This window comes from Salvelinus namaycush, chromosome 21 (assembly GCF_016432855.1).
Source record: "Salvelinus namaycush isolate Seneca chromosome 21, SaNama_1.0, whole genome shotgun sequence".
In the NCBI taxonomy this organism is placed as follows: domain Eukaryota; kingdom Metazoa; phylum Chordata; class Actinopteri; order Salmoniformes; family Salmonidae; genus Salvelinus; species Salvelinus namaycush.
The window spans coordinates 40,673,944-40,688,600 of record NC_052327.1 but is presented as its reverse complement, the minus strand read 5'-3'; the positions used below and the strand labels follow the sequence as shown (position 1 = coordinate 40,688,600).

Below are 14,657 nucleotides of genomic sequence, written 5' to 3'. Positions count from 1 at the left end.
TAATGACCGGCGGCATAGGCAAGATGCCATATATGGTATAACATACCGTATATAAAGACACATGGTTAGCAGATGTTATTGTGGCGAATGCTGTAAATCAGTCAGTTCTTAACGTAAAGACTTGAAACTCAGGATTCTGTAAAAGCCTACCCCAATGAGGATATGTGTTTATTTTCAGCTTCCTGTGACAACCGGAAGTGCCTTGAATTGGGGTCATAGGGGCTGTTTCAAAGGGTTAAAAAGGTCACATCTTTCTAAAATTGTCATGTGTGTGATTAGGCAACCTCTTGAACCGGTACATATTATAAAAACAGATTTTTATCCGGTTTTTTTGGCTCTTTTTGGAGGACTTACAAGTTCCACCTAGGTAGTGCTATGTATCCATGTATAGTCTGAATTTAATATATTTCCAGATTATGGTTGGGGGCCATATACAGAGCCACATATGTGAAGAGCAGCTGTCTCTGACGTTTTTGGGGAACGATATTGACATCCAGAAAGGTCTTAGCACAAGGCCCAAAACGAAGCCTGACCTAAATGTGAGGTGCTTTTGGTGACAGCGGCAGAACCGTTGAGGCTAGAAGCACATTTCAATCACAGGAACCTTCCCAAGGTCCTCCCGATCTGTGCAAGCCTAACCTTGACAGTGTGGAATTAACCCTTAACAGTGAAAACAGGGTGTTTTCTTCTAACAGTTTACATGTGACATCTCTCCCCATAGGAATACATTGCCTGCTGCCCTAAATTCAACCTGATGCCTATGTGGGTTATGATTGCCATCTCAAGCTGTCTTCAATGACAATCCATCAGGCCACTATGAGATTACCGGTGTTGAGTTTAAGCTTCCTAGAGCAACCGGAAGTGGTTAATTACCCTAAAAGTGGTTTTGATATACCCAACCTGCAGTTTGTATAAACACTGAGTTCAACCCTCTGTAAATCAGTCAGTTCTTAACGTAAAGACTTGAAACTCAGGATTCTGTAAAAGCCTACCCCAATGAGGATATGTGTTTATTTTCAGCTTCCTGTGACAACCGGAAGTGCCTTGAATTGGGGTCATAGGGGCTGTTTCAAAGGGTTAAAAGGTCACATCTTTCTAAAATGTCATGTGTGTGATTACAACCCTCATGAACCGGTACATATTATAAAACAGATTTTTATCCGTTTTTTTTGGCTCTTTTGGAGGACTTACAAGTTCCACCTAGGTAGTGCTATGTATCCATGTATAGTCTGAATTTAATATATTTCCAGATTATGGTTGGGGGCCATATACAGACCACATATGTGGAGAGCAGCTGTCTCTGACGTTTTTGGGGAACGATATTGACATCCAGAAAGGTCTTAGCACAAGGCCCAAAACGAAGCCTGACCTAAATGTGAGGTGCTTTTGGGTGACAGCGGCAGAACCGTTGAGGCTAGAAGCACAATTCAATCACAGGAACCTTCCCAAGGTCCTCCCGATCTGTGCAAGCCTACCTTGACAGTGTGGAATAACCCTTAACAGTGAAAACAGGGTGTTTTCTTCTAACAGTTTACATTGACATCTCTCCCCATAGGAATACATTGCCTGCTGCCCTAAATTCAACCTGATGCCTATGTGGGTTATGATTGCCATCTCAAGCTGTCTTCAATGACAATCCATCAGGCCACTATGAGGATTACCTGTGTTGAGTTTAAGCTTCCTAGAGCAACCGGAAGTGTTTAATTACCCTAAAAGTGGTTTTGATATACCCAACCTGCAGTTTGTATAAACACTGAGTTCAACCCTCTGTAAATCAGTCATTTCTTAACGTAAAGACTTGAAACTCAGGATTCTGTAAAAGCCTACCCCAATGAGGATATGTGTTTATTTTCAGCTTCCTGTGACAACCGGAAGTGCCTTGAATTGGGGTCATAGGGCTGTTTCAAAGGGTTAAAAAGGTCACATCTTTCTAAAATGTCATGTGGGTGATTAGGCAACCCTCATGAACGGTACATATTATAAAAACAGATTTTTATCCGGTTTTTTTGGCTCTTTTTGGAGGACTTACAAGTTCCACCTAGGTAGTGCTATGTATCCATGTATAGTCTGAATTTAATATATTTCCAGATTATGGTTGGGGGCCAATACAGAGCCACATATGTGAGAGCAGCTGTCTCTGACTTTTTTGGGGAACGATATTGACATCCAGAAAGGTCTTAGCACAAGGCCCAAAACGAAGCCTGACCTAAATGTGGAGTGCTTTTGGTTGACAGCGGCAGAACCGTTGAGGCTAGAAGCACAATTCAATCACAGGAACCTTCCCAAGGTCCTCCCGATCTGTGCAAGCCTAACCTTGACAGTGTGGAATTAACCCTTAACAGTGAAAACAGGGTGTTTTCTTCTAACAGTTTACATTGACATCTCTCCCCATAGGAATACATTGCCTGCTGCCCTAAATTCAACCTGATGCCTAGTTGGTTATGATGCCATCTCAAGCTGTCTTCAATGACAATCCATCAGGCCACTATGAGGATTACGTGTTGAGTTTAAGCTTCCTAGAGCAACCGGAAGTGGTTAAATTACCCTAAAAGTGGTTTTGATATACCCAACCTGCAGTTTGTATAAACACTGAGTTCAACCCTCTGTAAATCAGTCAGTTCTTAACGTAAAGACTTGAAACTCAGGATTCTGTAAAAGCCTACCCCAATGAGGATATGTGTTTATTTTCAGCTTCCTGTGACAACCGGAAGTGCCTTGAATTGGGGTCATAGGGGCTGTTTCAAAGGGTTAAAAAGGTCACATCTTTCTAAAATGTCATGTGTGTGATAGGCACCCTCATGAACCGGTACATATTATAAAAACAGATTTTTATCCGGTTTTTTTTGGCTCTTTTTGGAGGACTTACAAGTTCCACCTAGGTAGTGCTATGTTCCATGTATAGTCTGAATTTAATATATTTCCAGATTATGGTTGGGGGCCATATACAGAGCCACATATGTGAAGAGCAGCTGTTCTCTGACGTTTTTGGGGAACGATATTGAATCCAGAAAGGTCTTAGCACAAGGCCCAAAACGAAGCCTGACCTAAATGTGAGGTGCTTTTGGGTGACAGCGGCAGAACCGTTGAGGCTAGAAGCACAATTCAATCACAGGAACCTTCCCAAGGTCCTCCCGATCTGTGCAAGCCTAACCTTGACAGTGTGGAATTAACCCTTAACAGTGAAAACAGGTGTTTTCTTCTACCAGTTTACATTGACATCTCTCCCCATAGGAATACATTGCCTGCTGCCCTAAATTCAACCTGTGCCTATGTGGGTTATGATTGCCATCTCAAGCTGTCTTCAATGACAATCCTCAGGCCACTATGAGGATTACCTGTGTTGAGTTTAAGCTTCCTAGAGCACACCGAAGTGGTTAAATTACCCTAAAGTGGTTTTGATATACCCACCTGCAGTTTGTATAAACACTGAGTTCAACCCTCTGTAAATCAGTCAGTTCTTACGTAAGAACTTGAACTGGTGTTTAGCTAGAGAGTCTCACCTAGCCTGGTAGGCGCGGTACCCAGACTCAAACTCCAGAGAGAAGAGGCTAGCATCCAGCTGAAGCTAACAAGCAACAGATAACGCAATTACACGGGAGGCTAACCGGCGGACAAGACAACGAAGCCTCGCGCCGTGAACAGGTTGGCCCGTTCACCCTACTTCGTAGCAAGGTGTCACCCTGTAAGAAAAAAATAAAGATGACAAAACACTGCAGAGCACTCCTGGGAGGAGTAATCTTCACCCAAAGGTAGTATACCGTAATTTCCGGACTATAAGCCGCTACTTTTTCCCACGCGTTGAACCTCGCGGCTTATACAATGACGCGGCTAATTTATGGATTTTTCCTGCTTTCACAAGATTCATGCCGCCAAAAAACTGAGCACCGTCACATAATGTGACGTAAATCGAGCGCGCTCAAACTTCCCATCATTTTGATTACGGTAGTCATTTTGTCACCCTCATCATGGCAAAGACACGGAGAAATGCATATGATGCAGCTTTCAAGTTGAAGGCGATCGATCTGGCTGTTGGAAAAGGAAATAGAGCTGCTGCACGGGAGCTTGGCCTTAATGAGTCGATGATAAGACGTTGGAAACAGCAGCGTGAGGAACTGACTCGGTGCAGAAAGACAACAAAAGCTTTCAGAGGGAAGAAAAGCAGATGGCCCGAACTAGAAAATGAGCTTGAAGACTGGGTCAACACACAGAGAGCAGACGGCCGAGGTGTTTCAACTGTGCAGATCCGACTGAAAGCCAAAACAATCGCCACCGCAATGAAGTTTGAGGATTTTAGAGGTGGACCATCGTGGTGTCTAAGATTTATGAGACGTAAAGGCCTGTCCATCAGGGTACGGACGAGTCTGTGTCAGCAGCTCCCTCCGACAACGAGGAAAAAGTTTCAAATATCCGCAAATTCACTGATGCAAAGATAGCGGAGCATTCCATCGGCCCGCACGACATCATAAATATGGATGAGGTTCCTCTGACGTTTGACCTGCCTCTCACTCGGACTGTCAACAGGAAAGGCGAATCATCCATCACGCTGAAAACAACTGGGCATGAAAAAACACACTTCACCTGTGTTCTGAGCTGCACGGCATCGGAGAAAAGCTTCCACCGATGTTGATTTTCAAACGCATGACAATGCCAAAAAGAAAAATTCCCGAGAGGAATTGTTGTGAAACTCAACAAGAAAGGATGGATGACGGAAGGCCTAATGCATGAATGGCATACGGAGTGTTACGGCAAGCGACCGGGAGGATTCTTTCACAAGAACAAGGCATTGCTCGTAGTTGGACAGCATGAGGGCCCACATAACAGATTTTGTGAAAGAAGCCATCAAGAGGACAAACTCAATTCCAGCTGTGATTCCTGGGGGCACAACAAAGTATTTGTAGCCACTCGACATCAGTGTAAATCGTGCATTTAAGGTGGCGCTCCGTGTTCAGTGGGAGGCTTGGATGACAAGTGGGGAGAAATCCTTCACTAAAACGGGCCGCATGCGAAGAGCAACTTATGGTCAAGTCTGCCAGTGGGTCCTGACAGCGTGGAGCATTGTCAAAAAATCCACTATCATCAACGGGTTTCGAAAGGCTGGACTGCTGCGTGTTGAAGGAGGGCAGCATGAGCTCAGCGGGGAATTTGCCTCTGGATGAAAGTGACGAGAGCGACAATGAAAACGATCCAACATCGGATGAAGCAATTCTGAGGCTATTCAACTCCGACACCGAAGGAGATGACTTCAGTGGTTTCAGTGCACAGGAGGAAGATAGTGACCAATGACTTTCTTGGTAGGCTACTGTTTACTGCTATTTTTACATTTTTGTTACAAGCCGTGTTTCGTTAAAGCCTATTTATTTTTGTTACAAGCCGTGTTTCGTTTAAAAGCCTATTAATTTTTGTTACAAGCCGTGTTTCGTTTAAAAGCCTATTTATTTTTGTTACAAGCCGTGTTTCGTTTAAAAGCCTATTAATTTTTGTTACAAGCCGTGTTTCGTTTAAAAGCCTATTTATTTTTGTTACAAGCCGTGTTTCGTTTAAAGGCTGTGTAAAGTTCATTTGTTCCAATGTACCGGTAGGCACCTGCGGCTTATAGACATGTGCGGCTTATTTATGTACAAAATACTTTTTTAAATTTTATTCAGTGGGTGCGGCTTATATTCAGGTGCGCTTAATAGTCCAGAAATTACGGTACTCGACACACTCAACGACAGTTACATCCACTACTCACTCGCCTGCGTAGCCGAGGGAAGAAAAGAGGACATGATGCTGGGTGTTTATAGGGGGTGGGGGCACGCGCATCACACGGATTTACTCTGATATTAATACCTCGGCTCATCCTGCCGCCAGGCGAAAGGATATCCATTGAGTGACTAGCATAGTCCCTAGTTCATTGAACTCTGGTTAAGTGAGTAACCTTGGTTCCATTGACCTTCAGTCTAGAACACTAGAGGCAATGCCATTTAGCAGATGCTTTTATCCAAAGTGAGCCACACAGGACCACAAGAGGCAAAAGGCAACAGGCAACACATCCAAAATCTCCACTTTCGCTTACCTGTGGGCGTGCTGCTACGGAAGGAGGAGGAGGGTGTGATGGGAGGAGTCACGGGGGGAGTCAGGTTGCCGTTGCTGTGCCGTGGAGGTGTGGCCACGCTGTTCCGAGACACGCCACCTGTGATTGACAGGGAAAGTTTGGGTGTGGCCTTCTTCTTCAGGGTCTCCTGCTCCCGACGTGCCGCGTCCGTCATAAACCTGGACACAAACATTGCTACACAGGTTACACACACACACACACACACACACACACACACACACACTATTTAAACAATATGTATTATTTATCTCCCTCTCTTCTGGCTCCTTCTTTTCTCTCACCACTCCTCCACCCACACTAGGGCTGTGACGTTTAAACAAATTTGGGATTGTTAACGTTTAGAAAAAAAAACTAACCAATTAAAATCACAGTGCAGTAATCGCAAATCTACCATTAACAGGTTCCGATCATGATCATAAAAGGCAAAAATGTAAATTCACCAAATACCTAACGCAACAATGCTGTAAGGAGATGGCTATGCATCTTTCTAATGATTTGCCACTCCGCACATCAAATGGTGAGACAGGGTAGCGACAGCTTCGAAGTACTGTATGGCAATACTTTGAGAAATTAAATGAGAAGGTGATGAAATGCAAACTTTGCGAGGTGGAATTGAGATACAGTGGTAGGCAGTACAGGTGCAATGCTGAAAGGAAAGCCCGGTGAGACCCAGCCTGCTGCTGGCAGCAGTGCGATAAGGGACGGAGTGAAAATCACAGCGCTGACTACAGAAATGATTGATATGCAGCCATTGTCAATGGTAGAGGATATCAGCGTCAATGCCTTAATGGCATATCTAGAACCAGACTACAAGATGCCATGTGGAAAAACTGTGACAGCCCTGAAGGAGGAAAGTGCATTCAGCCACAAGAGCGTTAGTGAAGTCAAGCACTGATGTTGGGCGATTAGGACTGGCTCGCTATTGGCCTTCAAATTCATCCCAAAGGTGTTTGATGTGGTTGAGGTCAGGGCTCTGTGCAGGCCAGTCAAGTTCTTCCACACCGATCTCGACAAACCATCTCTGTATGGACCTGGCTTTGTGCACGGGGGCATTTTCATGCTGAAACAGGAATCAAATCACATTTTATTTGTCACATGCGCCAAATACAACAGGTATTCACCTTACAGTGAAATGCTTACTTACAAGCCCATAATTAACCATGCTGTTTTTTTTTTTTTAAGTACGAAAATATTTAAGAAAATAATTCAACTAAAGTAAGAAAAATGTAACACAATAAAATAACAATAACGAGGCTATTTACACGGGGTACCAGTACCGAGTCAATGTGCGGGGTTACAGGTTAGTCGAGGTAATATGTACATGTAGGTAGGGGTGACTATGCATAAATAATAAACAGCGAGTAGCAGCAACTTAAAAAAGCGGGTCAATACAAATTTATTTATTTATTTATAGGGGACAATGCACATTAATCAACAGCAATATTACAATAACGCAACATCCATGTAAATATGGCGGAGTTAGCATAAAGCTAATTTGCAGCCTTAGTCCCAGGACAGCTAAGGACAATTACACAGACACAATACACATACAAATACATTATATCCAATAATACATCATTCTAACGACAACACTATCATCAACTGTCGTCTTACATACAGTTGAAGTTGGAAGTTTACATACACTTAGGTTGGAGTCATTAAAACTCATTTTCAACCACTCCACAAATGTCTTGTTAACAAACTATAGTTTTGGCAAGTCGGTTAGGACATCTTTGTGCATGACACAAGTAATTTTTCCAACAATTGTTTACAGACCGATTATTTCACTGTATCACAATTCCAGTGGGTCAGAAGTTTACATACACTAACCTGACTGTGCCTTTAAACAGCTTGGAGAATTCCAGAAAATGATGTCATGGCTTTAGAAGCTTCTGATAGGCTCATTGACATCATTTGAGTCAATTGAAGTTGTACCTGTGGATGTATTTCAAGGCCTACCTTCAAACTCAGTGCCTCTTTGCTTGACATCAAAAGAAATCAGCCAAGACCTCAGAAAAAAAATTGTAGACCTCCACAAGTCTGGTTCATCCTTGGGAGCAATTTCCAAACGCCTGAAGGTACCACGTTCATCTGTACAAACAATAGTACGCAAGTATAAACACCATGGGACCACGTAGCCGTCATTCAGCTCAGGAAGGAGATGCGTTCGGTCTCCTAGAGATGAACGTACTTTGGTGCGAAAAGTGCAAATCAATCCCAGAACAGCAGCAAAGGACCTTGTGACGATGCTGGAGGAAACAGGTACAAAAGTATCTATCTAGTATCTATCACAGTAAAACAAGTCCTATATCGACATAACATGAAAGGTCTCTCAGCAAGGAAGAAGCCACTGCTATAAAACCGCCATAAAAAAAGCTAGACTACGGTTTGCAACTGCACATGGGGACAAAGATCGTACTTTTTGGAGAAATGTCCTCGTCTGATGAAAGAAAAATAGAACTGTTTGGTCATAATGATCATCGTTATGTTAGGAGGAAAAAGGGGGAGGCTTGCAAGCTGAAGAACACCATCCCAACCGTGAAGCACGGGGGTGGCAGCAGCATCATGTTGTGGGGGTGCATTGCTGCAGGAGGGACTGGTGCACTTCACAAAATAGATGGCATCATGAGGGAGGAAAATTATGTGGATATATTGAAGCAACATCTCAAGACATCAGTCAAGAAGTTAAAGTTAGTTGCAAATGGGTCTTCCAAATGGACAATGACCCCAAGTATACTTCCAAAGTTGTGGCAAAATGGCTTAAGGACAACAAAGTCAAGGTATTGGAGTGGCCATCACAAAGCCCTGACTTCAATCCTATAGAACATTTGTGGGCAGAACTGAAGAAGCGTGTGCGAGCAAGGAGGCCTGCAAACCTGACTCAGTTACACCAGCTCTGTCAGGTGGAATGGGCCAAAATTCACCCAACTGATTGTGGGAAGCTTGTGGAATGCTACCCGAAACGTTTGATCCAAGTTAAACAATTTAAAGGCAATGCTACCAAATACTAATTGAGTGTATGTAAACTTCTGACCCACTGGGAATGTGATGAAAGAAATAAAAACTGAAATAAATCATTCTCTCTACTATTATTCTGACATTTCACATTCTTAAAATAAAGTGGTGATCCTAACTGACCTAAGACAGGGAATTTTTACTTGGATTAAATGTCAGGAATTGTGAAAAACTGAGTTTAAATGTATTTGACTAAGGTGTATGTAAACTTCCGACTTCAACTGTATGAGGAACCACAGATAACTCATGTGTACATGTTTGGATAGATTTTAGCCATGTTTCCAATTCAAATGTAAAAGTACAATAATCAGTGCAGCCTCTCAAGTCCATGGGCATTGCAGTCCAGTATATTGTAGCTCTAACAGAGAAGACCAATTGGCCGATTTTACTGTGTCGAAAAGGGACAACGCAGTCCCCTCTAGTTACTGCCCTTGTTATCCTGGAGGTGCTTTCCTTGAGCATGATATGCCGACATAGGGGTGGCTGGTCAAGACCATGCAGCATCTTAAAGACAAGGCTTGCATCTACATACTGCTTAAAGCTATCCAGACTAAATAAATGATGTTTGTAAATGACATGACAATGGTGGTAACTGTTTGGTTTGTTATCAAAAATCAAAAAAAAAATTTTTTAAGAGTGATGCAATTGGTTTCAGAATAGTAGCTCCTGCTTGTGACCAGCATGTGAGGCAACATATCAGATGTGAGAAGATCATAGCATACATAGTTTGGCGGCCTCCAGAGGAAGGAACGGTCTGATGAACCTAAAGTTGGATAATCCAAACATAACCGTGTTAACCACCTTCTTCACATGTTTCTTAAATTTCAAATTGGAGTCCAAAATGACACCAAGATACCTGAAGTTAGACAACTTTCAGATTCTCCCCATTAACAGGAACAGCTCGTTGGGAAGTAGTACGGGTAGCCATTTGAGTAACTGTTTAGCAGTCTAATGGCTTGGAGGTAGAAGCTTTTAAGGAGCCAGACTTGGCGCTCCCGTACCGCTTGCCGTGCGGTAGCAGAGGAAACAGCCTATGACTAGGGTTGCTAGAGTCTTTGACAATTTTTAGGGCCTTCCTCTGACACCGCCTGGTATAGAGGTCCTGGATGGCAGGAAGCTTGGTCCCAGTGATGTACTACCCTCTGCAGCGCCTTGCGGTCTGGTGCCGAGAAGTTGCCATACCAAGCGGTGAATCAACCAGTCAGGATACTCTCAATGGTGCAGCTGTAGAACTTTTTGAGGATCTGAGGACCCATGCCAAATCTTTTCAGTCTCTTGAGGGGGAATAGGGGTTGTCGTGCCCTCTTCACAACTGTCTTGGTGTGTTTGGTTTGGACCATGATAGTTTATTAGTGATGTGGACACCAAAGAACTTGAAGCTCTCGACCCGCTCCACTATAGCCTTGTCAATGGCCCCCCTTTTCCTGTAGTCCACAATCAGCTCGTTTGTCTTGCTCACGTTGAGATAGAGGTTCTTGTCCTGGCACCACACTGCCAGGTGTCTGACCTCCTCCCTGTAGGCTGTCTCATCGTTGGCGGTGATCAGGCCTACCACCGTTATGTCGTCAGCAAAATATTATGGTGTTGGAGTCGTGTGTGGCCACGGAGTCGTGGGTAAACAGAGAGTACATGCGGGGACTAAGCACACACCCGAGGGGCCCCGATGTTGAGTATCAGTGTGTCAGATGTGTTGTTGCCTACCCTTACCACCTGGGGACGGCCCATCAGGATGTCCACGATCTAGTTGCAGAGGGAGGTGTTCAGTCCCAGGGTCCTTGTCTTAGTGATGAGCTTTGAGGGCACTATGGTGTTGAACGCTGAGCTGTAGTCAACAGCATTCTCACGTAGGTGTTCCTTTTGTCCAGGTGGGAATGTGCAATGTAGAGTGCAACGGAGATTGCATCACCTGTGGATCTGTTGGGGCGGTATGTGAATTGTATTGGGTCTAGGGTTTCTGGGATGGTGGTGTTGTGAGCCATGACCAGCCTTTCAAAAGCACTTCATGGCTACAGACATGAGTGCTACGGGGCGGTAGTCATTTGGGCAGGTTACCTTGGCATTCTTGGGCACAGGGACTATTGTGGTCTGCTTGAAACATGTAGGTATTACAGACTCTGTCAGTGAGAGGTTGAAAATGTCAGTACAGTCGCATGCTCTGAGTACGCGTCCTGATAATCCATCTCGTCCTGCGGCCTTGTGAATGTTGACCTGTTTAAAAGGTCTTACTCACATAGTCATCCGGAACAGCTGGTGCTATCATGCATGGTTCAGTGTTGCTTGCCTCAAAGTGAACATAGAAGGCATTTAGCTCGTCTGGTAGGCTGGCGTCACTGGACAGCTCGCAGCTAGGTTTCCCTTTGTAATCAGTAATAGTTTGCAAGCCCTACCACATCCAACAAGCGTCAGAGCCAATGTAGTAGGATTCAAAGCCAGTGTAGTAGGATTCAATCATAGTCCTGTGTTGATGCTTTGCCTGTTTGATGGTTCGTTGGGACTTGATTTGATTTATTAGGATGTATTAGGATTAGCCGATGCCAATGAAAACAGCAAATTTTACTGGGGTCTGGCATACAGTACCAGTCAAAAGTTTGGACACACCTACTCATTCAAGGGTTTTTCTTTATTTTTGCTATTTTCTACATTGTAGAATAATAGTGAAGACATCAAAACTATGAAATAACATGTATGGAATCATGTAGTAACCAAAAACGTGTTAAACAAAATATATTTTATATTTGAGATTCTTCAAAGTAGCCACCCTTTGCCTTGATGACAGCCTTGCACACTCTTGGCATTCTCTCAACTAGCTTCATGAGTTAATCACCTGGAATGCATTTCAATTAACAGGTGTGCCTTAATGAATTTGAGCCAATCAGTTGTGTTGTGACATGGTAGGGGGTGGTATACAGAAGATAGCCCTATTTGGTAAAAGACCAAGTCCATATTATGGCAAGAACAGCTCAAAATAAGCAGAGAAACGACAGTCCGTCATTACTTTAAAACATGAAGGTCAGTCAATCCAGAAAATGTCAAGAACTTTGAATGTTTCTTCAAGTGCAGTCGTAAAAAGCATCAAGCGCTATGACGAAACTGGCTCTCATGAGGACCGCCACAGGAAAGGAAGACCCAGAGTTACCTCTGCTGCAGAGGATAAGTTCATTAGAGTTACCAGCCTCATAAATTGGCAATTACTGCACCTCAGATTGCAACTCACAGAGATCAAGTAACAGACACATCTCAATATCAACTGTTAAGAGGAGACTGCGTGAATCAGGCCGTCATGGTTGAACTGCTGCTAAGAAACTACTACTAAAAGGACACCAATAAGAAGAAGAGACTTGCTTGGGCCAAGAAGCACGAGCACTGGACAGACTAGTGGAAATCTGTCCTTTGGTCTGAGTCCAAATTTGCGATTTTTGGTTCCAACTGCTGTCTTTGTGAGACGCAGAGTAGGTGAACAGATCTCCGCATGTGTGTTTCCCACTGTGAAGCATGGAGGAGGTGGTGTGATGGTGCTTTGCTGGGTGACACTGTCTGTGATATATTTAGAATTCAAGGAACACTTAACCAGCATGGCTACCACAGCATTCTGCAGGGATACACCATCCCATCTAGTTTGCGCTTAGTGGGACTATCATTTTTTTTCAACAGGACAATGACCCTACACACCTCCAGGCTGTGTAAGGGCTGTTTGACCAAGAAGGAGAGTGATGGAGTGCTGCATCAGATGACCTGGCCTCCACAATCACCTGACCTCAACCCAATTGAGATGGTTTGGGATGAGTTAGACCGCAGAGTGAAGGAAAATCAGCCAACAAGTGCTCAGCATATGTGGGAACCCCTTCAAGACTTTTGGAAATCATTCCCCGTGACGCTGTTTGAGAGAATGCCAAGTGTGCAAAGCTGTCATCAAGGCAAAGGGTGACTACTTTGAAGAACTTTGAATATAAAATATATTTTTTATTTGTTTAACATTTTTTTGGTTAATAAATTATTCCATTTGTGTTATTTCATAGTTTTGATGTCTTCACTATTATTCTAATATGTAGAAAATTGTAAAGATAAAGAAAAACCCTTAAATGAGTAGGTGTGTCCAAACTTCTGACTGGTACTGTATAACGAAAAAGATATTACAGACAAAAGACTTTACAATTTACATACATTTAAAAACATCTACCACGTCGCAGCTGAGCCGTTGTTGCTCCTAGATGTTTCCACTTCACAATAACAGCATAGTTGACTGGGGCAGCTCTAGCAGGGCAGACATTTGATGAAATGACTTGTTAGAAAGGTGGCGTCCTATGACGGAGCCATGTAGAAAGTCACTGAGCTCTTCAGTACAGCCATTCTACTGCCAATGTTTGTCTATGGAGATTGCATGGCTGTGTGTTCAATTGTATACACGTCAGCAACGGGTGTGGCTGAAATAGCCGAATCAACTAATTTGAAGGAGTGTCCACATACTTTTGCATATATAGTGTATATTTTTGGTCTAAATTTAAGCATAAGGTTAGCTAAGCATAAGGTTAGCAGTGTGGTTAGGAGTTAGGTTTAAAATCACATTTTTAGAAGATAATTTCAGAAATAGGTGGGCTTTATGTCTTTGTGGCTATGGCAACTAATGACGACCAGTAGGTAGCCATCACTGTGGTAGATTGAACTGCATTGCCCCATAGCGGTCATATGCAGAATTTATGCAGGATTGTGAATTCACCTCATTGGCAGTTTAAAAGTTAAGAACATTTGTACATTCGTCAAATCCCTAACTCACACACAGTATGATTTAAGAGGTGTGAGATTGGACATGAAGCTTTGGGATTAACACACATCTCATTCTCATTTCTGTGTTTGGCTAGGCTGTAACTGTGTAGAGAGCACGTTTCGCTTCTTCTGTGGTTTTCGGTGCTTCTAATGACAACACTGTTTATCTGGGAACGGATCAGTCATCCAAACACAAACAAGACACACTCACAGTCACACCAGCACGGTCACACCAGCACGGTCACACCAGCACGGTCACAAAAACACAAAAAGCACCATAACACACTAGGGGCAATTAGAATATCACAACTGCTAAACAATGGTCAAACACAAGTCTGATACAGGCCTCAGAAGAAGAAGTCGTATCAGATTTGCTACTAGACAGAATCATGTTTTTCAAACCAAAAGCCTGAAGAAAACCAAGGATGTGGTAGAACTGAAGCCAGGAATGTTGATCACATCAAATTTCAAATGACTGGCCACTTCTGTCCACGTATGCTAGTCTTTGTCGAAACTACTCCATCGGTGGAGCAACACTGCCCTGTGTGTAGGTTACCTGTTGATGTAGCTCAGGGCCAGGTAGGTGGGCTGTTGTTGCTCCTGTTTCTCCAGAACACGAGGATCTGTGTCTGAGACAGAGAGACCAAGAGAGAGAAAGAGAGAGAGAGAAACCAAGAGAGAGAGAAAGAAGGAGAGAGTAGGGTATTTAGTTACCGTAGAATAAATCTAGATAGATCATATGGATATTTAGTGCCTTCAGAAAGTACTCACACCCTGACTTAGGCAT

General features: G+C 43.4%; 1 protein-coding gene across 1 annotated transcript in view; it reads right to left on the bottom strand.

Annotated features, from left to right (window-relative positions):
- Positions 1–14,657, bottom strand: part of LOC120065906 (juxtaposed with another zinc finger protein 1-like) — a 16,021-nt gene extending 1,364 nt beyond the window's left edge. Inside the window, exons 1-3 of the mRNA XM_039016950.1 lie at positions 14,642–14,657; positions 14,427–14,499; positions 6,056–6,252 (exon numbers count right to left, since the gene is read on the bottom strand). Coding sequence (XP_038872878.1) covers positions 6,056–6,252; positions 14,427–14,499; positions 14,642–14,657 — 286 coding nt within the window. The remainder of the gene's footprint in view (positions 1–6,055; positions 6,253–14,426; positions 14,500–14,641) is intronic.